General features: G+C 43.1%; 1 protein-coding gene across 3 annotated transcripts in view; it reads right to left on the bottom strand.

Moving 5' to 3' along the window:
- DPP6 (dipeptidyl peptidase like 6) overlaps positions 1 to 27014 on the bottom strand; it is a 1185884-nt gene that overhangs the window by 862897 nt on the left and 295973 nt on the right. Inside the window, exon 1 of one of the 3 annotated variants that reach the window (XM_055269769.2) lies at positions 8601 to 9290. The exons of the other annotated variants lie outside the window; for them this stretch is intronic. Within the exon in view, the coding sequence (XP_055125744.1) occupies positions 8601 to 8834 (234 nt within the window). The 5' untranslated portion in view covers positions 8835 to 9290. Of the gene's footprint in view, positions 1 to 8600; positions 9291 to 27014 lie in introns of those variants that run through there. 3 annotated transcript variants of the gene reach the window in all.

The following is a 27014-nucleotide window of genomic DNA, read 5'->3' as shown; positions in this document are numbered from 1 at the left end:
TGAGGATGAAGACCTAACAGCTCACCTGGGAAAGTAGCTAGGTGCTATTTGACCTAACTCAGGTGTCCTAGAAAACCACCTCCATTCCCTCCATGAATGTTCCTGGGGAGGCTGGTCAGGGTGCTGAGGGGACTCTGTGGTTCTTTGGCAGCAGGAGGACAAGGAGAAGGGAGGACACAGGACCATGTAACTTTGTCTGCTTCAGGCAGGAGGATGCCACTTCCCTTCCTCAGAAGCCATGGAAAAATGAGGGTCCATGAGCAGGAGCTACAGAGAGGCCGGGAAGAAGACAAGCACCTCCAATAAGTCTAATAATCAGAGCTACTTATGTCGGGGTGGGCTACCTCCAGAGGTTGTAAATACCCAACAACTATAAAAATCTCCAAAAATAGAAAATAACTTCACCTCTCAAGACTTTTATAGAAATTTCTCATTTTTAGGTTTTTAATGGTTAACAGTTATTAGATAGGATTTGGCATGAGGCATATCCAGAGTTTGAATACAGTTTAGAAAGTGGAGTATTGTGGACAAAATGGTTAGGGAGGCAGAGGCCAGTGACCTTCGCTGGCGCTCCTCCACCCTCATTGCCTTGCTCTCTCAATGCTCCCACTGAATCCCATCCATGCTCTCCTTCTAGCTGATGTCATTTAAAGTATACTATGTGTATCACATATAATGGATACATGTAATTAGATCAATATGTTACGAAGAATCTAACGAAGATCCCATTGCTGCATGAAAGCTGCTGCCTCAGTCCCAGCAGTTCCGCCTTTACAAGAAATCTCCCGACAATAGTGAACAACAGGAGAGAGAAAGGATTCATTGGTTTTCTCATTTCCAAGGTGGGTAGATACCTATATCCCCAATTCCATCTTTTTTTAATACCATAACATAGGCATTGTTAAATTTGACCCCAAATTATCTAAAAGCTGATGCCAGAATGAAATCCAAACACTACAGACAATTAAAAATTGGATTTTACAATGACTTTGCTAACCTGGAAAATCCTTAAGTTTCTTTTGAATTAAGCAAATGTGTATGTGTGTGTATGTGTGTATATGTATTTCTCATTTTCCTCAGGCATATTGCTAGGATGATTTTATTACATTCTGAACATTTTCAAGTTGTTTACATATGCATGGCTGAATGAAAGTAAAGTAGTAAAATTGGCCTCTTGTTTTTAAAGATAAAGGCTATTTCAGGACCTGAGAACCATCTAGTTGAACCTGTAGGACCCTCCATCTTTCCTCCGTTTCTGCAAGGATTCTTACATCCCCGGCTTGTGTTCCTCTTTAGCTCCCCTCCCCCGATGCCTGCTATTAATACATATTCTCCACTGTCAACTCAGATGCCCCAGCTCTGGGAAGGAGGATATTCTTCAATGTCCTGCCACCACCGGGAATTCTACCATCTGGACCTCATGGGCCTATGTGCCTCTGATCTTCCTATAAAATGTGTGTGTGTGCATGTATATATATATGTATATATGTCTATACATACACATGTGCATTATTACATATGTATACGTCTGTATATGTATATACAGACGTATACATATATACACACATATATGTATCAACCATGGGACAAAACTAAACATGTACTGTACTTCAGACAGATGTGGATGCTGTGGGAAAACACAGGAAGTAATATACAAAGGGAAAAAAAGTAAAACTATTGAGGAAACCAAGTCAGGGCAAAATCTTATACTATTCTGACAAAATTGTGCCTTATTTTTCTGCTTCAGCAATTAGCACGCCCATTTAGAACCAAAATATCTTAGACTGTTACATTTTAAAATGGTCATACATTTTTAAACTCAGTGATATAATTCCCCAACTCAATTACGGTAAAGCAAAATATGCTAAGAAGAACACAGGTGTCAGAAGAGAAGCTGAAGTTTCCTGAGGTCCAAAAAACACAAACTATTTCCTTAAAACCATTCACATAATTACTTGTAGTCTTCTCACTTATAAAATTAGATATCGATTTTAAAATTTTTCCATGTCAGGTATTTTCATAATGTTAGATCATTTTAGAGATAAATGTTCCAGAAGTTGTTCATGAGAAAGGCTGATTTCTTTTTACATGTGAGTAAAATCAAACCAATGTGCTTGAAATGGAAGCAAATCATAAACTGGCATGTGGATACTCGCGCCCTTAACACTAGATTTATTAATCAGAATTTAACTTTATAAAGATCATAGTGACTATTATTTTTATAGGCAGTGCTCTATGAAAGGGATCAATATGGTATATTGCAGAGAAGCATTTCTCATGTGCTTGATTAATGCATTGTTATCATCAGAGTAATTAAAAGGAACAGGGTTATATACAATCAGCATGTATATCTTACTCAGCAACTCCTGCCAGTTGCTTGCAAAAATTAAATTCACTAATCATTCTGACCCTAAAGGAGAAAAAGCTTTGGGTAAGAAATATAAATGCTCTATTTTATGATGGAAATCATGTCCAAAAGCCAACATCTAGAAAAATTCCTGTTTACCTAGTGACATTAGAATATTAATTTTCTGTGGGAAAATGAGTTGATTCCACTGTCAAAAATATACATTAATATGATGTTATTCTAATGCTCTAGCTCTCATTAAATCTACAGGTAACACATACAAGTACATGATGGAAAAGTGCATTGGCAGCAATGAAAAGAGGCATTCCATGGAAAATAGACGTGCATGCTACCCGGAAATCCTGTTCTGCGAACACAGAACTCAAATCCACTGGAAAGATACATTATTGCTTTTTCACAAACATACTTTCTTGTCTGGCTCCAGAGAGCAAAGGCTTGTGAACACATTGAAATGTGTTTGCTCTAATTCACAAGTGACAACTGACCCATCCAAATGAAAAGAAATTGGGCTTACCCTTACTAGCATTTCAAGCTAAAAGACTAGCTCTAGGTTATGGTTATCTTCCCTAGCCCAGGTAACTGTGAAGGTGAAATGAGACACATGTGGCAGTGCTTTGAAAATCACCAGGTGCAATGCAGAGGTAAGGTATTTCTGATGCTGTATTTGGCTGCAACTATCATTCAGCCAGCACAGCCTCTTTGTGCATATCAATATGTTACTTGTCACAGAGACAACTTCCTTATTATGATTGCATTTTCTGGGCTGGAATAGTAATCAGAATTAGGTGTAATCCTGTTATAGATACATTACAATTTCAGCAAATTCTTTATTGAGATGGAATTACATTTAAAATGTTAACTGATTATTAACTTTACCAAAGCATTCACTGTGAGGCTGTTTTGGTTTATGGTTTCTATGTGTTCACTTTATTCTGAAGTGACTGAACACTTTCTATGTGTTCACTTTATTTTGAAGTACAAAAATGAAACTTTTCAGGAAGACAGCATCCAACAGGATGCTATTATGCAGCCCTGTAGGACCACAAGGGGGCTGTAAAGCTCATCTAGTGAAATACTTCATGTTACAAGAAAGAAACCAAGACATTAGGAGAATGCAACTTGTGCATGCTTACAAACATTGGGTGTCATGCAAAGACGTGGAGGAAATGGAAATACTAGTAGCAGAAATAATGGGATTAGGCCGGAAAGTTACTTGCCATAAGCAGATATAAAAGAGGGGAAATGACCAATAAAGTCAGGGATGTATTCTGTGTATCTTGTCACCACCACAAAAATGATCTTGTAGCTGCTTGACCTGTGGTACAAAAGCTTGGAAGAGAGATCAAGATGGGGATCCCCAAGGTCCCTGCAATCCCAGAATCCTCCAATTCTGTAAAACAGAAAAGCAACTCACCTTCAGAAGAAATGCTAGGAGATGTACATCAGGGCAGCAAAGCTATTTTAACCATCTTCTAATGTACACACTGCAGAATGTGTTTGGGAGACCATTTACCTTCAGAAGTGTCTAATGTAGACACTGCAGAATGTGTTTGGGAGACCATTTACCTTCAGAAGAAAGCAAGAAAGGTAAGAGAAAATACTGGAGACCAAACCTTAGGAAGGTAGCAGGTTGTTCAGTCTTCCTATATAAAGGATAGGAAGAGAAAATGATGCACCAAAGAATCCAAAGGCTAAGTTCATGTAACATTGAGAAAAACACAAGATACAAAAGTGGGACAAGCAGGTGACAGTCGTCAAGAGCAAGAGCTGGAACAACATCAAGACAGGAGGAATCAGACAGGTTGTTATATCAGCTAAGAGGACATCAATGACATTCTGTGTGCAATTTCTGTAGTGAAGACGGTACAGAAAGGATGTTTGCATCCAAGCAAGAAGAGGAAAAGAGAATTGTTAACAAGGAAGTAGAATCAGTAGTAGACTCCTTGCTTGAGAAGTTGGATAATAAAATAAGAAAGAAAAACAGGATAGTAGTAGCCAGAGCTGGTGCTAGAGGCCAATGAAGGCAATCTTTTTTTTTCTACCTGCAGGTAAAGAAGAAGGAACTGAAGGAGGAGAGATGAAGGGGTAATATTATTAGTAACAGCAGCAGCATGTATTCACTGAGCACTTCTCAGTACCTGGCCTCATGGCTCCCACTTTGTAGGTGCCACTGGGATGAGGAGAGGGCAACATTGCAACTCTCCATGCTCCTGCAATATCCATGGCTATTCTGTAGGTGGGTACACCAAGCACTGGTCCTATTGGTGATGAGAGCAATGGCATCAAGTGGACAGTTGAAAGATTTAGGCTTTTTCTCATTTATCAGGAAAATCATGTGAAATTTAAAAAATTTTAAATTACAGTTGAAACAGAAGAAAAGTAATAGAGTACATAAACATATTTGTAGAGGGAAGCTGGTTAAGAAATAGTAAAGTTGATAGATCCCAAGGATACGTTAACAGAATGTTGGCATTATACCAATGAAAAACCAAGGTGGAGGAAAAACGATGGGTTGGTTGCCGAAGGCATAGAGGATGATGAAATTGGCCCTGCCAAGGCTGGTGGACATCATGGGCGGTGATTTGTCAATCTATCCCAGTTTTAACCAATTTGCTGTTTTAAAATCCTGTTGTCATCACATTTGTATTGCTAAGAAGCCATGTGTCACTGAAAATGAAGGATACAGGAACACACTGTATAACCTTAACAAAACTACTGCTCTAATGGTACAGAAGGCCTCCAAAGCCCTTTAAAAAACTAAAAAGAAATGTTCAAGCAGGCGGATGACAAAGTTCAGTATTTTAAAATTAGCCACAGTTAATCCAAATGAAAGTTACTAAATTCCACTAAAAGTCACTTCCAGCAACAATTCCTTTAAGAGTCAACTTATTTTTAAACCTACACAATGAATTTTAAATCAGAAGGGCTATTGATTCCTCAGAGGAGTTGCCCAAGTAATTGACTTTATATTTAAATAAATCTAAGATTTAGAAGGAAGTGGATGGAAAAGACCCTCTGGTTTTATTTCTATTTTGAAGTCAGACTTTGCATGTTAGTACTCACCCACCCAAAACAGGCTTTCCCGTGGAGCCACACAGGTGGGAAGTCTCTTTGTTGCCTGTGTAGTTTGTGCATTTAGATCATGCATTATTAATTGTAGCCATTCTATCTCCGCATTTTATTTTTCTGTGTTAGCCTTGTTAGACTACCATAAATTTTATTTGGGGTGTGGCTGGGTAATTGCCCATTCTCAGTCATAGTCAGGCATGTAAGTGTACACACATGCACAGAAGCCAAGAACTGTATTTCTCAATTTCCAGACAGAAGGACAACAGGTACAAAGCCCTAAGGATTATAAAGGTATGCTGCTTACCATCATCTTAGTGACCAAGGCAGCGAAGCTGTTTCTGTACCTTGGAACAGTCTTCCTGACAAGTCAGAGAACAGCAATAAAGCCACCAGCCTTGGGAAAAGGACTGAAAAGGCAAGAGTGATGGAGATTTCTCCTGCGCTAAGCCAAGAGAAGGTTTCAGCACCCCAGACAGCTCCCACCGAAGTAGCCGCGCTCCCAGCTGCTTGCAGATGTTGAAAAGGAAAGCCTCGGTTTGTCCTGAGGTGGTCAGCAGTTGCAAGACACGTAATAAAATGCAATGTGTTCCTAATTCATTGCATATCCTCAGCTTTAAATTTGGGTAGCAAAATGATTACTCAAAATTCTTCAGTCTTGGCAAGCATCTGTATCTAAAAAGCAGTTTTTGTACCTAATGTCTTTTTTTTTTTTTTTTTTCAATACACCTTAAGCAAATTGAAGCTTTTGTTCCTGGAGGAAAAGTGGTTTGATATGTACATCCATCTTTTAGCAAATTTGGGGGCATAACTTTTCCAATTCTGAGGAACTTTTCTAAGAAGAGTGCATAAAGTTTGTTGTTGTTTTTAAAGGATGCAACATTCAGCCTGTGTCATGAGTTTAACTATACAATTTAAACTTAAAGGACGTATGTGCAATGCATTTTGCAGATGTGTGCTGGATATATATGTACAGATAATGGGCAAGTATATATATGTGTATATATATATATATATATATATATATATCGGGAGTATACTATATAAACACACAATACACGCCCACCCACACACATTGTGTATTTTCCAGAAAAAAAGAAGCATGATGTCAGGACTTACATCTAAGTTAGAGATGCTGTTTAGAGCCCCATTAAAAAAAAGGTACATGTTATATCCTTGATTTGTTTCTCAGGACACCCGTGTTTATCTCAGAATCATTTCTAGACACATGTCACAATAAAAAGAAGGACATGTATACTCCAAGTTAAAATTTTTTAAAAAAAGATGGAGACCATCTGAAATAAAATTCAGAGCTCTTGTCTTTCCTTTCTCCTAGCGACACCTAGAGCCTGTTGAGAAAAAAACTGCACATTGTTCTCACTCCAAACATCCACAATTCAACAATTTTAAGTCAGATTTAAGGTAAAAAGTACATTTTTCCTGTTTGCATTGCAGCTTAACTGTCTTCCCCAAGATTCTCGGTAGTTTAATCCTCCAGAACTCTTCACCCTCCCCCAATTAAACCATTCGCCAAAGACTTCTAGTTCCTTGAACCAGATGACTGAAGAATGTCTATTTCCCTCAGGGCTCGGCCCACCAAAGTGAGGGACATGCCTTTGAATGCCTCTCTGTTGAACCAGGGGAGTCTGGAAATGATGCAGGAGAAAATCACAAAACCTCATGCAAGATCTAACGCAGTGCTGTAGGGGGTGTGTACCTGTGCGTGTGCAAACCATATCTCCCGCAAAGTTTTGTGATCTCCATAAAAGTTCCCACATCCTTCATTCATAAAACAAAAACTACCAGTAACAACAGCAAAACCTCGCTGATTTCATAATATCTGGCAATTAGGAATTGTCCCTGGGAAATCACTCAGTGTCTCGCCCCCCCCCCCCCCCCCCCCACCCCTGACCCAAACACAACTCTTGCACTAAAGAAATACGAAACAGGGAAACAGCGTGGCTGGAGGCTGCTGAGAGGTAATGACCAAAACCTCCTGCTCAGTGCAGGGCAATGTACTGCCCTGGGTATGTCAGGGTAGACTAAGTGAGAGGCCTGGGAACCCTGAGTCGGCACAGCCTTGCTTAAAAGGTGCAGTTGTGAAACTCCTCAAAGGCATACACCGTGATTTCTACAAATCAACACAGCCTAGCTGTTCTAAGAGCTGTACCAGCCAAGCCAGACCTGTTTCTCTGAGAGCCTGTCGGGGATTTTTCTCTTTTCCCTGGGAAAAGAAGGCCTCAAAGAAAAAGCACAGTTTCCTCCCTTCTAAGTCCTAGCAGCCCTCTGCATCCTTGAAAGGGATCCACAGGAGGTGGTTAAACTCATCCATCTAAGGTCCGGCTCCTGTCCTGCATGAATCATTGGTTACTAGGGTGATGTGCAAATCCAACCTTTAAAACCCAGGCTTCCAGCCCCATGAAGAGTAGGAAATGTGCTCTCGGAGAAGTTTTCACTGAACATGGTCTAAGGCAGAGGTGCTAGTCCAGGGCTTGGAGGGGAGACAGACACGGCCTGAGGTCTCTCAGCAAAAGAGCTGGGCCCTGGGACAGAGGGTTGGGACTCAGATGCCAGTATTTTGGTATTTTTTTTTTTTTTTCCGGAAAGGATAATCACCACCACCACCGCTGGGGGGAAAAAGTGTCTAGGAGAAGTAAGAAAAGGAATGAACGAGAGGCATTTGAGTCAAGGGACAGAGTGGGTAGGCGAGGTGGGGCACGATGGAGAGATTCCAGACACAGGTGGGAGGGAGAGAAGGTGCCTGAGGCTGTGTTCCCAGAGCACGAAATAAATAAAAAATAAACCAACTCGTAAGCACAGGCCGATCAAATTCTCTCCTTAGGAACCATAGCAGCATGCTGTTAAAAACAGACATCCGCGCATCCAGGGAACGCAAGGCGAATTCCAGATCCCAGCAGGCGCAGTACCCAAACCCCGCTCTCTCCAGCCACCAACTCCCGGCCGCCGCGGCTGTAGACACAGACCCGCTCCCTCCGGGACGGCGGTGACCGCGTTCTGGCGCCACGGAGCCTGTCTGGGGGCGCCCGGAGAGTCGTGGGCGGTGGGAGGGCGCCCGATCACCCCCCCACCATGCCCCCCGCCGACGCGTCTCGCCGCGCACTCCGCCCGGAGCCCCCGCCGCCCCCCGCCACCGAGAAGCTCTTACGTCCTCCTCGTCACCATCGCTCCGCGCCTGGTACTGGAACCGGGGCCGGCCACCCGCGCCGCCGCCGCGCTCCCGGGGCGCCGCCGCCTGCGCCCGCGGGCCGAGGGGCTTGGCTCCTGCGCCGCTGTCCTCCTCGGGCCCCTGGCCGCCCAGGAGGTGACTCGCCTCCGGGGGCGCGGGGAAGGACCTCGAGGTGTTGATCTTGCCGGTGAACCTCTGGTACAGCGAAGCCATCGGGCACCGCGCTCCTGCTGGCTGTCTTTGGGGCTTTTTAATATTTTGCTTTTTCTCTCTCGGGTTCCCGCTCCCCACCCCGCTCCAGATTAAAAAAAAAAAAAAAAAAAAGGCGGTGGGGAGGCAGCAGCAGCAGCAAGGCAAGCCCAGCGCCGGCGGCCGCTCCTCCCGCGCGCCACTCGCGAGTCTCCGCTGGCGACTCTGCCTGGCTCAGCCTCCTCCGCCCCCTCCCCGGCGGCTCGGGAAGCCGGGGTTCTGGCTGTGCTTTCTCTCTTTCCTGTTTTTATAATTTTTTTCCCCAAACTCCTTGCCACAGCCACGTACGGCCTAATCAAAGAGATTGAAGGAAGGAAAAAAACCAAAAACATAAAGCGAGGGAAATGCCTAGGCCCCAGAATTTGGCACCACCTAGAGACCGGCACACATTCCGAGCACTCTCCTCGCTCCCCGCCCCCAGGCCCCTCACGCGGCTCCTCCTCCACCCCGGCCCCTCCGCCCCCTCCCCACCGGCCTCCTCCCCGAGCCCGGGACTGGCGCCTGGGTGGCAGGGGTTGGCAGCCCGGAGGGGGCGCGGGGTCGCACAAAAAGGGGGCGAGGGTGCGTGAAGAGGGTGGAGAGGCGGGGACCACGCGGGTCGTGGGTGCGGGGGCGGTGGGGGAGTCCCGGGAGCTCAGGGTGCTCCGGCCCCGCCGAAGGTAGTGCTGCGCGTGCCCCACAGCACGCGAGCGGACGGTGCGAGGGGACGCGGAGGTCGAGGCAGGCAGGCCAGGGGGCGACTGAAGGTGCAGCTGGCCCCGGGGCGCCCCAGCCACACGCGCGCTGCAGCGCCGGGCTCCCCGCGCCCCCAGCTCCTCTTGCCTAACTTGAAGCAACAAGAGAGAGACCCCGAGGACCTGGGCTGCGAATGGGGCGTGGGAGAGCCACCAGAAGGGCTCTGGGTGGTCCGGCGACGCTGGTGCGGAGGCCGCCCTCCCTCCACAGCCCAGCTCCCTCCGAAACCGCCCCGTCCCTTCGCCCCTCTCCGGAGGAGGGCAGGAAAGGTCGTGGGGCGGCGGAGGAGCTGGGCCCTGGGACAGAGGGTTGGGACTGCGGTGCTGCGCCCCGCAGAGAGCCCGGCTGTGACCGCGACTCCATTTTCATTATCGTGAACGCAGGCGGAGGCTCGGCTTTCGGGCTGCCCGCAACTTTTCCAAAGCCTGCGCCTCACTGTGCCCGCCGAGAGCGAGGGAGGGCGACATGGCTTCACTCGCCGCGCGCTCTCGGGCTTGCCTCCCGCCCAGCCGCAGGAAGGCGCGCTCCAGCGCCCCTGTGTGGACACCCGCACCAGCGGGCTCCGTTCCTCCGCTCCAGGCCCGGCCTGGCTTCTCTTCCCCTCCCCGCCCTCCCGCGTCCTCCCCGGCTCTCTCCTGCACTCCTCTCCGTCTTTCTGGAGTTGCTGGGCACGCGTCTCTCTCGTCTCGTCCCCACGTCCTCCTTGCGCGCCCCTTCCAGCCCTTCCCGGCCAGGAAGGACCTATCCCATCCAGAGAGCGCAGGTGGGCCGGGCAACCCCAACTCCAGAGCGGGGAACCTGTGAGACCCGCCCCTGCCCATTCCCCCGCCTCCTTCCACATGGAGGTAGGGCGTTGGCTTCATCTCCCAGGACTGCGTAAGGCTCCCTGCTCCTTCCGGGTTTCCACGCCTGTTTCCACTTAGGGTTTCAAAATAACAGGCTAGGCCTCCACGAACAAGGCTGACTGCGGGTTCTCCCCCAGCCCTGGCATTGCCCCCAGCCCAGAGAGAGGCCTGCCTGGGCCTGAAACTGCATGCTCCCTCTGTTTCCCTAACTGCGGGGGAGAATACTGGATGCCGGTGAACAAGTGTCCTGGAAAGACACCTCCTTCAGTCCCTTCCACCTGCCTCACTTCCCCAAGCTCTCAATCCAGTGTGTAGTTTTCGGTTTAACCAAATTTGTACCACGCTCATCTTCTGTTTACTCCACAGTAGTTTCCCTTTACTATGAAGAAACATGAGTTTAAAAACACTTTTAAAAAAATAGCAAATACAAAACCAAGTAAAACCAGGATTCCAACAGCTAAGCAAGACTTGCTGCATGGGAGAGGCCACGCAGGTGGGTCTGGGGTGGGGAGAGCTTCAGCTGCTCCATTTGACTTTGAAGACAGAGGCAACAGAGCCATAAAACTAAACTTTAAAAGTCACCACAATTAGATATATAGAAAACCTTGCTTTCAACCCCCTCCTCTGCCCCAGCTTTGCTTTTGATGGGAGGAAGCTGCCTCTTCTAACATGGACATGAAAGAAAGTTCATGCTATTCACCACAGCATCGCGATCCTGACATTTCACTAAATACAGATGCAGTTAGGGTCCCACTTATGTAATATACATACGCTATCTATGAAATATACATGCATATTTTTACACAAACTAAATGTCATACTAATATAGTTTATACAAAATACAATAATTATGCAGAATAGTTTATGTATTGTACATGATACTTCATAGATGTGTGCATATTAATCATAGATAGAATACCATTGGGATAAAGAAAGCATATGTGCCACTTTTAAAAATTATATTCTCAAGGCATTGTAGGTAACTATAATCTAACTAAAGTTTAAAATCCCGATTAAATTACTTAAGAAAATATGATAAGCGATTTCTGCTTAAAATTATAACATGAAATCACCATAAAATTCATAAGCAACAGGGGAAAGAGTTGAAGTAAAAATTTGTGCTGGGAAGCAAATCTCACAATTAAGCAGAAGAAACGGAGGGCAGGGGAGGAGGGCAGGAAAGAGCGAGCGTCTGAAAGATGCAGGTGTGAAAGGAACCGGAATAGTGGGGAGGACTGAAAACAGCATGGATGAACACGAGGCTGTTCCTCAAGGATGATCCAGATGGAGCGCCCTTTACCCAACTTGAAAAGCGATTGGCTATACTCTTGCACCTTGCACACTGAACGCGGTGCTTCTAGGGACATTTTAAAGAATGTTATGGCCGGGCGCGGTGGCTCACGCCTGTAATCCCAGCACTTTGGGAGGCAGAAGCGGGCGGATCACGAGGTGAGGAGATCGAAACCATCCTGGCCAACATGGTGAAACCCCGTCTCTACTAAAAATACAAAAATTAGCCAGGTGTGATGGTAGTCCCAGCTACTCGGGAGGCTGAGACAGGAGAATTGCTTGAACCCGGGAGGCGGAGCTTGCAGTGAGCCAAGATTGCGCCACTGCATTCCAGCCTGGCGACAGAGCACGACTCCATCTCTAAATAAATAAATAAATAAATAAAGTTCTATACCTCGTGTGTATGTGCATGCGTGTTTGTGCACCCACACATCCAAATTTGTGTTAAGCACGGATACACACATTTCAGTCGAGGGTGTGAGGACACTGTGGTCCCACATATAAAAGAATAAAGTGGTTAGTATGTTAGAATGAGTGAAGTGATACAATTTTAAAGACTGGCAAGCTATGGCATGTTATGTTTATGATGTATAATTAATTCAATTCTTGTCTCTAATCACCTTTCACCTCCTCTTATCCACACACACACACACACACACAAACAAGGACAAAGGTACCCCGAAGAGGAGCAAAAGTACCCAATGGGCATTTCAAAATAGGTGTAGTGTTTCAGAAGGAAACATGTCAATATTTCCCTCTACTCAATTTCTCCTTGAACGTCTGAAATACACTGTGGTGATGAAGCAGATTTTTATTCGTATTTATTGGGTAAGTGTGAGAAAATATTTTTGAAAATATTTTGCAAATTATTTAATGTCGAGTTTAATTCCTCCATGCTGCTCCAAACCAAATGCCCCCAACCCATTTTTCTATCTAGTTTCATAGGATTACTGCTTCCCTATTTATTACAAAGGTGTGGGTGTGTGTTTATTTTCCCTAGAACAAATTTACAAAACAAATATAAGTCATTGGGATGAGGCAGATGCTGCAAAATATGTTGGACAGTCATTTTTAAAATGACAATGAAGGCAAATTTTTGGTCTACCTGCAAGCTAAGCATTGTAGGAATAACAAAAAGTACATCCATTGAGTTCAGCAGCCTAAGCATGATTTTGATTAGCTAAGAGGTTTTCTTATTTCTGAGAGAATTATATCCTGTAGTTTACTTCCCTTTTCTCTGGGTGCTGAGGGAGAAGGACAGAACCATATTTAAGACTGTTTTTCTTTTCCAAATACTAATATTTGAAGAAATGAAATGCCTAAGTTAGCGTACTCTGAAGGAAGGTCTTCCCTAAAACAGTGGGGATCACTGTCTTCTATATATTATCACCTTGAACTCATAAACGGGGAGACATTTTTAAAAATCTGGGTAGCTTGAGAAAACACAATGCTAAATGCATCAACAGAAGGCATATTCTCCACTCTGAAAATCTGTTTCTCACTCTCTATCTCTCAAAACATGTTTGGTTTCTTGTTTCCATTTTTGTTTTTTGCAAGATAACTCTCAACTAGGGGCTGGGTAGTAAGACCTTTTACACACTTTCAAACAGGAAATATCCAGCACACACTCACACACATACACACACACACAATAACTGCTATTTCAGGCCTTTGAAAAACAGAGTTAAAGTATGAATTGGGTTAATTTGGGGCTTTTCAACTTAATACTTAAAAATTATGTTTTATGTAAAATCATTGGTTTTAACCCAATAAATAGCCTTTCTCTAACATCAGTAAAGTTAAGCTTCAATCTCCCAATAGCACATGTCTCCGCATTTTAGCCCTACCATTGTGTCACTGCTTGGATCTTACACACAGTTCAAAACGTATGTACAACTAACTACACTAGCATCATGTACACAAACACAGTGGTTAATCAACATGAGTGTTAAGGTTTATTGCCAGGTGAGCTGCACAAGCTTTTGATCCTACTAAAATGGCCGGTGCCAACTTCATCCCATGTTTTCTCTGTGGCCCCCTGGAGGGCTGCTCACAACCTTACCACCTTCCTCTAGGATTCTCCCCTAGTTCTTCATCTTGCCTTTCTACATTTAACCATAATCGACTCTTCTTCTCCTACTTTCTAACTACCTTTCTTCACTTCTGTTGTCTTGCCTTCATTCATGTCCCTTCTGTGGATCAATATCTGTAGGCTATATGTAGAATATATATTATTTTCTCTAAAACGTCCTTGCTGCCCTCTGAATATTTATCAAATCTTGCCTTGTGCTACCAGCATTGCCTCAGAAATTATCCAAATAATCACCTCTCACCCTAGAGGAGGCACAAACTCCTGTCATTTCCCATTTTCTGGTGACACAATAATCGTTTTCACAGTGCTTCCCAAGGCTCTTAGGTTTTTGGAGCATGGGGTATAGAAGACTGTCTTCTGTTTCTGTTTGTCCCTGATGATCATTTGACCATAACCGTGTTGTTCTCCAAATCCTCTTAGTTCATAGATCAAGCTTTATTAGATTAAAAGAGATATGACTTCTGCTCCAAAGTGCCCCTAGGGCGCCTTGCCCTTTTCAAACCACACACTTCTTAGGGTCAGGTGAATTAAGTTAAATATGCTTCCCTTCAATGTTTAAGTGACAGGAATGAGTCTCTGCAGCTCAGTGCTTTAATTTTGTAACCAGGAGAGGTGATGGCTGCATTAAGAAAGAAGAGAAAGCTTGTGTCTGTTGTCTCTGCTGACCACTGGCATGCCTTGTGAAGGACAAAGTCCTGCTTGCGGTATGGTCAGCCTTAGAACTGAGTGTGAGCCGCAGGGAGCAAGGGCTTACACTGTCTTCTGGGGGCATTGGCATCAGGTCACCCAGAGGCATTCTCAGGCTTTGACTTCAAAGCAACAGTGAAACCAAAATGGATATAGATAGGATCAGTCAATGCAACATCTTTTCCTGACAGCAAAACAAACAGAGCCAGTGCCAACTCATCAAATCCTGCCACGTAAATTGGTACTCTCCTGCAGGCTGATAGAAACAGTTACAGAAAGTGGAAAACTTGACTTCACTAAAAATCATTGCAGTTACAAATAAAGGAAGGGGGTATAGTGTATTTCTAAAATGAGCATTTGGACTAAGCTTTAGGGAGGGTTGAGTGTGAGCACAACTTAATTCACCCCTGAAAGAGAAGCCTTGTCTGCCAGAAGTAACAAAGTAAGAAAAGCCCAGCAAGTTGGCCCCCAGGTCCAAGCACTGCAGATTCCAGTGTATCTTTCCATCTCTTCTTCCAACAACACAATGACTGTGAGACATAAGGAGGGAAGAGGGAAGAGTTTTCCTTTACGTGACAAACCACCTTTTCAGATTTTAAGTGGGACAGTCTGAGTAGCAGCCTCTTCTTTCAAGAGCATAAGATAGTGGAGCATGTGATTGCATTTCCAGCCTATAAATATCCAGCTCCTGAACACTCATCTTTGAGTCCTAAATGGAATAAGCCATTATTGCCATATTCAAAGCTGTAACAGACTGGAATGTTGTTCAGCAAATACTACTCTCCACCCCATGCCACCTGCAGGAAAGCATCTTAACCTGTCCCCTGACACCTACTCCCATCCTGACTTTGATACTGGTCATGTGACTTACTTGGACTAACGGGATGTGCGTGGACATGATGCACGCAGAGGCTTTGCAGCTGCTTGCATACCCTGGCTGGCTTCTGCACTCTGATGATCCACCATACAAAAACATGTCCCTATTAACAGCCGATGCTTTAGCCTGGCCCCAGAACAAACGCACTTGGAGAAGACCTCAATACAACCCATAGCCTGGGGCTAAGCCAGATATTTGGGGAGTACACAGCAGAGTCTCTTAGCCGAGCCCAGTGTAGACCAGCTGAATCACAGTTAACCAGCAGAAATGTGGGTCTTGGAATAAATACTTGTTGGGTAAGTCACTGAGGATAATTGGTTAAACAGCATGCTTGTGTCATTAAAGCCAAATCAATGCATGAAAAAATGGCATGGTGAAGTCAATGCTTCTTGTAGGTATTTCACTTATTCAGTTAACACCTGAGCGCTGACTATGTGCCACTCATTGTGCTACATTCTAAGGATGAAATGATGAGCTACAGTGAACTTGCTTTCATGAAGATGATAGTCAGTACTCCTCAAAGTGACGCAAGACTGATACTACAAATTATCAGACTGATAATGCTTTTCTTTTGTGAATAGATGCCGTTTTCTCAATTTCTTGCTCCTTTTGGTACATTTGGAGCCCTGCTAGTCTTACTACAAAAGGACCGTTAGAAACCACTAGCTTGCAAATGTGTTCACAATAAAGCTGTAATTTATCTATTGTAGCAGCACCAAGTAGCATTTTTAATCTACTCATACAGTGGCTTTCCAAGAGTTGTTTCTGGACCAATAGCGAAAGCATCATTCAGGGACTTGTTGGAAATGCAGATTCGTGGGCCCTGTCTCAGACCAACTGAAACAAAAACTCAGGGCTGGGGCCGGGCAAGCTGCATTTAACAAGCTCTCCAGATGATTCTGATGCATGCACAAGTCTGAGAACCACTGCACTAGAGCAATGTACTAGAGCCATTTTCTTCATGGCACCAAGGTGACTTGGAAGATTTCTCAAATGTTTGCTTAGGTCTCAGATAACAGCTTATACATTTAAAGGATTGAACAAGGATTCTCCTAAGGCTAAGGCTAAGGGTTTTTCAAGAATAAAAAAAGAAACCATTTAAATGAGGAAGGCAATTTTTTGTTTTTTTTTTTTTTTTTTTACATCTTTGCTAAGACTTTATTCAGAATCAAAAAAGAATGCAGTCCGGTTAGTCTTTGCAGGACATTTTCAGACGCTGTTTCACCCTTGAATTGATGTTTAAGGTTCATGTCAGGAAGAAGGTAGAAGTCAAAAGGGAATTGTCAAAGCAAAGGCAAAGATATGGTCAAACTAAGATACCACAACTGTTGTGGCTTATCTGAGATACTCTGATTTTGCACCTAAGCAGAGAGCCTTTCCCATCTTCCCAGAACGTATGCAATTTGGCAGAAGAACTCTGCAGAATTGCAAAGAAAAAAAAAGCCTTACTTTCAAAAACTGATTTCATAAAAAAATCTTCCGTGCCTCTAGTTTGGACTCGTTGCTTTTTTAATGCAATAAAAAAATCCTGTCCTTAATTAAAAATCAATAAAGTTAATAAACAGTTTAAGTTGAAACCTGACTTTTATGAACTTAATTTTCCTGAATCCACTCCTTTAAAGCATGTTAAAGAGTTCATTATAAAATCCATTTAATTTTATTTTTCACCATCACTTAAGATTACCTCTAAATTTCCATGTACAAATGGAAATATCTACAAATTTTAAAAATGGGTCGATGCTACTTTAGGTAGATCAGTAGTTTTTCTTGAATTTTAACATATTCTCTGAACCACAGGTGCATGTTTAATATTTATAGGCAAATATCAATATACACACAATAGATCTTAAATATGGAGAATGAAACCTAACCTGGAAAGAGAACTCCCCCACACAGGAGGTATCAGTGCAAAACCCTGATTCATGCATGTATGTGGGTTCTCATTAACGAAAACAAATTGCATTAGGAGCAATAAAACTGAAATGAAACCATGTATCTGCTTCTTGTGGGTAATTTAATTAACTGTGGACTGTAACTTTATCAGCACCACTATACCCATTTCCGAACAATTTCCTTCTCATAAAGGGGAAAAATAGGTTTGTCTATACTACTAATTGCATTTCAAATCATAGTAATTTGGTAATCAAAAAAGTAATTCTCTCAACAATTACTTATATTTTGCTTGAGAGGTACACCGAAATTGCCCATTGGCTAAATAAATCCACAAGTCACATGAGCCTGCAATTTGATCCGCCTTTTTCCCTCACTCACAGCAGCAACAACAGTGACTCTCAGCTGCAGCGGGATGAGGTGGGTCCTGTTTGTTCCCCGAATTTGTGCTCTGAGTCTCTGATGGGATTCCATTAACTCAGTCCTTCACAGCGCACCCATAATCATCACCATTGTGCTTCTGTATAACCCAGCAATACCCAAATTACATCATTGATGCAGACCCATTTCAGTCTTTGTGGGAAACGTTGGATAAATTAATGCTTTCAAAGGACTTTGAAGGCTTTCTTAGCCATCTTGGGGTAAAAGAAGAAGCAGTGCAAGGCGATATTTACATCTGCCTTTCCGGATTCCTTTTTAAATTTCTCTCAGGGCTCTGATAGCATCCCCAACTTCAAGTCCAACTCAAAATGAGATGTACATGGTTGATTGTGGTCTCAATGAATGCTGAGTTTCCCAATTGAGATATTCAAATCCCTAGGATAACTATCTTCCTTGAGTAGGCAGTTTTATCAAATAACATAAAATTATCCAATCCAAATATACCAGGAGATGGAATACCAAACTCATGAGTATTCCAAGATAAAACACAAGACTTCCAATAAGATACCTGGTTATAATACTGATCCTCGGGTGGTATACTTATCTCGGTGTTTAATGAAAATCTTGGAATAGGTCCTTATTTTATTTATTTTTTTTTTTGAGATGGAGTTTCATTCTTTTTACCCAGGCTGGAGTGCAATGGCATGATCTCAGCTCACTGCAAACTCCACCTCCTGGGTGGAATCAAGTGATTCTCCTGCCTCAGACTCCCAAGTAGCTGGAATTACAGGCATGTGCAACCAGAGCTGGCTAATTTTGTATTTTTAGCTGGGGTAGAGATGGGGTTTCACCATGTTGGCCAGGTTGGTCTCCAACTCCTGACCTCAGATGATTCGCCCACCTCAGCCTCCCAAAGTGCTGGGATTACAGACGTGAGCCACCATGCCCAGCAAGTACTCACTTTTTATCTACTGATTACATCTACATTTTATTAAGTCCACTAATCAACTAACTTCAAGCCTAGAACTTCATAGGCAGCTCCTGATTTCCTGGGAAAGCAGCCTGCTTGGATTTGTCCATATGACTAAAAACAGTCTCCATGATGTTTTTAAATGATGGCATCGCCAATGCATAGAGCATCTCAATGGATAAACCACATCCAATTCTTGGTTTCTACCCTGATTAAAGTGGAATGTTGGCAATTTCTTCAATCAATTTTCACAGCTATAGGAAGAGAATAAAAGCAAGTGATCCACAGACTCTTCTATCTCCCATTGAAGTCATTGGTCTTTGAGGAAAAAAAATCACTAAATTTAATGCAATTCTAGTTTGCCTTAAAATCTTCATTGAGAAGGGGGCTGGAGAGCTCCACAAGTTGACTAACCCATACCTTGTCCCAGATTCGGTGACTTTTATCTCAGGGATAATGTCACCTTATCATTTCCCTTCATCGTATTGGTCATATCTAACATCTCTCGGCATGACGGAAGAGTTCTACAATGCTATCTTCTATTGCTCCTCCACTTAGAAATAACCCTAGGTTTGTACTGCACCGAACACTGAGAAAAGCTTGACATTTTTCATCCAATTAGTGCTTTGGATAAGACCAGAAGGTTTTTGTTGTTGTTTTCCAAGAGGAAACTATGTAAATTTTCCTGTGGGCATGGTTCACGTATTCTTCCCTCTTAATGAAACACCTGCTTGTATGGCCAACCTTTCACTGGTTGCCCCAGTGCTGCACCCATATCCCTTCTCACTTATTTACCTGCCAATATAGAATATCCACAAGTTAAGGGTGTCCGCTTGATGAAGCAGAAATAAAAAGTTTTCTGGGAGGCTGTGGCAAAGATTATTTTTCTCTCTGGTAGAAGAGAGTGGTCAGAGGAGGGACCCCTCCTCTGGCCTGCCAACATCACTTCCTCCTGTTTTGCGTCTTTGAACATAGTTGTGTGAGGATTTGATGCTCAAAGCTGCTGTAGCCTTTTGGAAACCATGAGAAGAGGCTGGGTGCCGTGGCTCACACCTGTAATCCCAGCACTTTGGGAGGCCAAGGCGGGCGGATCACAAGGTCAGGAGATCGAGACCATCCTGGCCAACATGGTGAAACCCCAGCTCTACTAAAAATACAAAAATTAGCTGGACCTGGTGGTGTATGACTGTAATCCTAGCTACTCGCGAGGCTGAGGCAGGAGAATCACTTGAACCAGGGAGTCAGAGGTTGCAGTGAGCCAGGATCACACCACTGCACTCCAGCCTGGCCACAGAGACAGATTCCGTCTCAAAAAAAAAAAAAAAAAAAAAAAAAAAAAAAAAAAAAAAGCATGAGAAGAAGAGGCCAGTGTTTGCAAGGATGCACACCCTGAGCCCTGATAGCATGCAGGTACTGAACTAAAACCAGAATCCTCTTCCCACCCAGATAAAATCCCCCGGGCTTAGCCCCTTTCAGCCAGGAATTGTTTCACAGCCAAAAGCGTTCCTGTAGGACACATTGTACACCTGGTTCTTCCACTGCCTGGCTCTTGCACCAGGATAAGTCGCTAAGCATCAGACGCTCATCTATGGCATAAGCATGCTAAGAGAGGCCAATCCTAACAGCTTTATTTAAGCACAGAGCTCCTGAGAGGGCCAATCAGTTGTTACAGAGGGGGAAACCTCAAAACTTCTTTTATGTACCTAACCTTTAAAACACATATGGCCGCCTGTAGCTCACAATCTAAAAAGAAAATCATCAAGCTTTCCCACCTGATTATTTGTTATTGTCCATAACTCTGGGGAAAAATGCCACTGTATTTGAGCTTTTTATTGATTTTTGCACATTTCTTCAACTAGAAAATCTGGAGGAAAATGTGTGTCAATGCTCGAAGGCCTCTTACATATGTGAAGAGAAGAGAAAAGAACAGGTTTTGTGAGATGTTTTCTATCCAGGATTGATAAAGCCACAGAGGAGGAGTATGAGTCTGAAAGAGCAGGGTAGAGGAAGGACGGAGAAGGGAGAGGGGAAAAGAGAAATAATGCTTTTTAGCAAATTTATTTTAAAATAACACTCTTATGTTTATCTGCACTTTATACTTAAGCTGTGTTGAAATGCAAAACCCCGTTGCCCTAAAGAGACTCCCAAGAGGCTGACTTTGAGCTGGCATCCAAGAGCCAGTTTGGAACCAACTCCACCAAGGCTGCTATGAGTTGGAGATGACAGGCTTGAAATCCTCTTCCGGGGGCAGGAGGGAGGAGCTGCACAGGCCATGTAGCACGCAGGCTAAGTGGGCATTCAGAACACTAGTAATCGGAATAAGAATCACAGTTAAAGGAAAAATGTTCCAGCCCCTACGATCATATATAGAATTTTGTACCCAGAATATGTGGGGAAAAAAATACTTTCAGCACACATGATATTGCTTTTATTAGTTAACAAAATAAATTATCATTCTGGAATTGCATATGGGAGAGGCAACATGATTTGATGAGTGTTTAGGGACTCTGGGTCTTAATCCAGCCCGTAGAATTGTTGTTTGAATGTGAGTCTCGCTGCATATTTACCAGCCTTGTTTATATAAGGCAGGGGTCAGCCACTAACAGATTCTACATGCAGAGTCTATGTTGCAGCTCATCTTACACAGAACTGGTGTTGAGAACAGAAAGCAAGAGAAACAGCCTCATAAAGGGTGCTGCCTTATCTTGCAACCTATTTTGATGATTTAGACCTCGTGTGTTTTTCCTTATTTTGATCCAGGTGAATAAATCAGCATAAGAAAGTGACAAAAAACACTTCTTATAGCTTCATGGATTTCTCTTTTATTCTCCTTTCTTCTTACTGCTTGTCTTTCTCACCCATACCACACCACAGCATCCTCCGTGATAGCACCTCTATCTTTGCCAAACAACTTGGTAGATCCTCTTCACTTACAGTTTTTGATTTGTATAACCCTCTGATGAATTCAGCCAACTGCAAAAATAAAAGCAGCCGAACAAACAACAGAAAAGCCAAAGCAAAACAAAACAAAAAGAACCTTATAAAAGCGCTGCTGTTGAGCACCCTGAGAACAACTTGGAGCTTGACATCGCCACTTGGGGGCGCCCTGGGAGCTCAGAAATGCAAGCTCCGTCCAGCCCCGGGAGCCCAGGCTGACTCAGGGCAAACCCTTCCTTCTGACTACACGGTTTCTGTACTCAACTATCACACGGGAAATGAGACTGCCTTTTAGAAGACTTTTGTTTCCTATGAAAAGGAAGACTGCTGCGCTATAAATGTTTTAAATGCTCTCCGAAACATTAATATCAAGTCAGTAAATGAACCATAACTCTGTCTTCTCATTTATTGAAGAGTCAGATATTCCAGGAGGAAGGGGAGGGCAGAAAATGAAACTAATTTCCGTTTATCATGGAGGATGGACAGATCAGATAGATGAGTTTGTGTGCAAATAATTCAGTGATTCAGAAGGGATCCTGGGTCACCTTTCACTGGGCCATCGGTGGGTGGGACACAACACTGGCTGAGAGATAGTGATGACACTGAGTTAAAAAACAAGCATTACTGGGCCCAGATTGCCTTATTCCACCTATCATGGAACAAAAAAGAAATCTATTTATCTTTATGTCAGAAACACAAAGCAGCCCAACCAAAGGGGTTCTCATGTATCAGCCATCTTCTGTAAGGGTGCCCAGTGTGACTTCTGTTGATCCTGCTGCTATTCCGCCTTCATTAACAGACTACTCAGTACCATTCCACTATACGCCAATATCAAGCATGTCATCAGATTTGCCAGGTTTGGATTTTCTTTCCCTTATTCCAGTTGATCCCCAGTACTGTCCTCCTATGTTTTTGGATAGTCTTGCCTCACCCTTAACAGCAAGCAGTACGTCTGTCACCACCACCAGCTCCCATGAAAGCAGTACTCATGTTAGTTCATCCAGCAGCAGGAGTGAGACAGGGGTCACAACCAGCAGTGGAAGTAACATTCCTGACATCATCTCATTGGACTAAAGGAGGACTCACTTGATTCTGGAAATCATTCATCAGAACTGCTTTTTCTTGGATCTCTAGTCTGTGGAAACGTTTTTTTTTTTTTTTAATAATTTGGTATTTATTGAAAGTCAAGTGGATTCTTTTGCTTTCTGAGAGGTGAACACAGAAGACTGCAACAAGAACCAAATGACATGCAAGGATTTTTCTTAATTATGCTGTACTCTCAGCATCAGATACATTCAGCCATAACTGTATCTTCCTGAGAGATGGATTTCACTTTCATACGTTAATGGATGGAGTCTACAAATCAGTGAAAAAAGTTTTTGTTAAAATAAAGAGCAATAAAATTATGTAAATATTCAAGTAATCTTTTTTCTAATTAAAAAAACATTGTAATCACTGATTCCAGAACGACAGCAACTTCTGTTTAACCTTACGTGAAGGAAAAAAAATATATGGAAAGAACTTAATGTTTGCTGAATGAGTCCTTTCCATGGAGATTTGCTCTGTTTCATTGAAGTAATGAAATTTCAGTACGTGGCCAAAGCTTGGATTCCACTTTTCGTCCTGCATTTCCACTTTTCTTCATGAGCCCATCAAAGAAAAATGGCATTTGTGTTACTTGTTTTTTTTCCTGCATATCATTTACACTTTGACGTTGTTTGCTAATGAGTGCTGTGTGAAGTTCTGGAATTTGGCTACTCTTCATTGGTGATTATGTTTAAAAGCACTATGCAGATTCTGCCCTGACATAATGTGTGTTATTATGTTTTTAGTAATGGTACATTTTTCATTCTAGAGTTTTCTATAAATTTGAGGCTTGCCTTCTCAAAAAAGAAACTGTGCAGCCATTGAATGAAATGTCTTTGGGGTACAGTGTGACTGGAATGTTTGTTAGAAATTTGTTCACACTATCAAATATTGGTATCTTGGAGCCAGCAGAAGAGCAGATTTTGGGAGGTGGTAATAACAAAATTTAATTTCTTCCCAAGAACTTAATTTTCTCATTTATTTTACAGAATAGTAGTGAAATATTTGATGAAACTTTGTATTTTGGTAGCACTACATAGAAAATGTGTTTTAGATTTATGATGATCATATTTCTCACCAATGTAATTTCAGCCTCAGCAGTGATTTTCAAACTTAGGGAAAGGGACAGCATTAGATTTTTTTTTCATTTTTTTAAAATGATATCTTACATGAAACTACAAAAGACAAAAGAGAATTAGAAATGTTTGAATTAAAGTGAAGAAGGGTTGGGGAAGACGGGCCTGAACCCACTTCCTGTCTCAATCTATGCTACCCCAAACACTCCAGGGAACCTCTGAGGTTTTATTGGGTGCACTTTGAAAATTTATCTTCTCTAGGGTGCTTGTTTGATTTTAAATCACACAGAAAACTGGGTTTTACTCTTAGAGAAACATTTTCATCCGATTTTTTAGTTTGCTTCATTTGACTTCCTAAATCATTTTTGAGTTCACAAGGATTTAGTACTTTTCTGTTTAGCTTTCTCTCTCTAAGCTTTATCTAAGTCCTTTTTTAATGGCCAGTCCAACCAATTGATTTCTCAAACTGAAGTGCCCAGGTGTGGACTCATCAATTTCAGTTAGAACAGGGACGTGCTACTTAAGAGTTGGTGCAACTCCAAGGAGCTGACTTGTCCTTGCTTGGGTTGTTTTTTTTTTTTCTTTCACCTTCTCAAGTTTCCATGGCCTTTGTGTGTTCTTTTTATGTTGATTGAATTTCATGTGCTTTTCCATATCATCCCTTCTTTGGCTACATCGTCTCCTTATTCAATGGATTATCCCTTTGTGGGGGCTGCTTATTTTAAAGATGTTGGGGGGAAAAAAACCAGAATCTATGAGCAGTAGTTGCACATAGTTGCCAGTTTTACCTTCTTAGTCATTAGATTTCCAAACCATGTTGCAGTTTTTTGGTCCAGATATAGTATTTCTTTCTAATAAAGTTTTATGTTGCTGCTCTAAATACAGATGCAATTTTTATTGACTCTGTAATCAGATAGAAAAAATTTAACTTGATTTGTGTGGTGCAATTAATAAAGAAATGATGTATATTTGTTATTTTGTTACCCTTTAGATTGTCAGAGACTCCCCCAATTTAATCAACAAAGTTTTATAAAGTAAATGAAAATATTAATAGAAATTAGTTTATTTACTTGGTTCTTATAACTGAAAAAAAAAAAGAAATCTAGAAAAAAGAACGAGGCGGGGGTGGAGCCAAGATGGCCGAATAGGAACAGCTCCGGTCTCCAGCTCCCAGCCCCAGCGACACAGAAGACAGGTGATTTCTCTGCATTTCTGCTTGAGGTACCGGTTTCATCTCACTAGGGAGTGCCAAACAGTGGGTGCAGGACAGTCGGTGAAGCACACTGTGCGCGAGCCGAAGCAGGGGGAGGCATTGCCTCACTCGGGAAGCACAAGGGGTCAAGGAGTTCCCTTTCCTAGTCAAAGAAAGGGGTAACAGACAGCACCTGGAATATCGGGTCAGTCCCATCCTAATACTGCGCTTTTCCAACGGTCCTGGAAAACGGCACACTAGGAGATTTTGTCCCACACCTGGCTTGGAGGGTCCTATGCCCACGGAGTCTCGCTGATTGCTAGCAGAGCAGTCTGAGATCAAGCTGCAAGGTGGCAGCGACGCTGGGGGAGGGGCGCCCACCATTGCCCAGGCTTGCTTAGATAATCAAAGCAGCCAGGAAGCTCGAACTGGGTGGAGCCCACCACAGCTCAAGGAGGCCTGCCTGCCTCTGTAGCCTCCACCTCTGGGGGCAGGGCACAGACAAACAAAAATTCAGCAGGAACCTCCACAGACTTAAATGTCCCTGTCTGACTGACAGCTTTGAAGAGAGTAGTGGTTCTCCCAGCACGCAGCTGGAGATCTGAGAACGGACAGACTGCCTCCTAAAGTGGGTCCCTCACCCCTGAGCAGCTTAACTGGGAGGCACCCCCCCAGTAGGGACAGACTGACACCTCATTCGGCCAGGTACTCTTCTGAGAAAAAACTTCCAGAGGAACTATCAGACAGCTGAATTTGTGGTCTCACGAAAATCCGCTGTTCTGCAGCCACCACTGCTGACACCCAGCCAAACAAGGTCCGGAGTGGACCTCTAGTAAACTCCAACAGACCTGCAGCTGAGGGTCCTGTCTGGGTAGAAGGAAAACTAACAAACAGAAAGGACATCCACACCAAAAACCCATCTGTACATCACCATCATCAAAGACCAAAAGTAGATAAAACCACAAAGATGGGGAAAAAACAGAGCAGAAAAACTGGAAACTCTAAAAAGCAGAGCATCTCTCCTCTCCCAAAGGAACGCAGTTCCTCACCAGCAACGGAACAAAGCTGGATGGAGGATGACTTTGACGAGTTGAGAGAAGAAGGCTTCAGACGATCAAACTACTCGGAGCTATGAGAAGAAATTCAAAACAATAGCAAAGAAGTTAAAAACTTTGAAAAAAAATTAGAAGACTGGATAACTAGAATAACCAATGGAGAGAAGGGCTTAAAGGGGCTGATGGAGCTGAAAGCCAAGTTTCGAGAACTACGTGAAGATTGCAGAAGCCTCAGTAGCAGATGCGATCAACTGGAAGAAAGGGTATCGCTGATGGAAGATGAATGAAATGAAGAGAGAACGGAAGTTTAGAGAAAAAAGAATAAAAAGAAATGAACAAAGCCTCCAAGAAATTTGGGACTATGTGAAAAGACCAAACCTACGTCTGATTGGTGTACCTGAAAATGACGGGGAGAATGGAACCAAGTTGGAAAACACTCTGCAAGATATTATCCAGGAGAACTTCCCCAATCTAGGAAGGCAGGCCAACATTCAGATTCAGGAAATACAGAGAACGCCACAAAGATACTCCTCGAGAAGAGCAACTCCAAGACACATAATTGTCAGATTCACCAAAGTTGAAATGAAGGAAAAAATGTTAAGGGCAGCCAGAGAGAAAGGTCGGGTTACCCACAAAGGGAAGCCCATCAGACTATCAGCGGATCTCTCGGCAGAAACTCTACAAGCCAGAAGAGAGTGGGGGCCAATATTCAACATTCTTAAAGAAAAGAATTTTCAGCCCAGAATTTCATATCCAGCCAAACTAAGCTTCATAAGTGAAGGAGAAATAAAATACTTCACAGACAAGCAAACGCTGAGTGATTTTGTCACCACCAGGCCTGCCCTGAAAGAGCTCCTGAAGGAAGTACTAAACATGGAAAGGAACAACCGGTACCAGCCACTGCAAAATCACACCAAATTGTAAAGACCATCAAGGCTAGGAAGAAACTGCAGCAACTAACGAGCAAAATAACCAACTAACATCATAATGACAGGATCAAATTCACACATAACAATATTAACGTTAAATGT

The sequence above is a fragment of the Symphalangus syndactylus genome, chromosome 6, assembly GCF_028878055.3.
Source record: "Symphalangus syndactylus isolate Jambi chromosome 6, NHGRI_mSymSyn1-v2.1_pri, whole genome shotgun sequence".
Classification (NCBI taxonomy): Eukaryota; Metazoa; Chordata; class Mammalia; order Primates; family Hylobatidae; genus Symphalangus; species Symphalangus syndactylus.
Note: the sequence above shows the minus strand (reverse complement) of the source record. Positions and strands in the feature narration are given on the sequence as shown.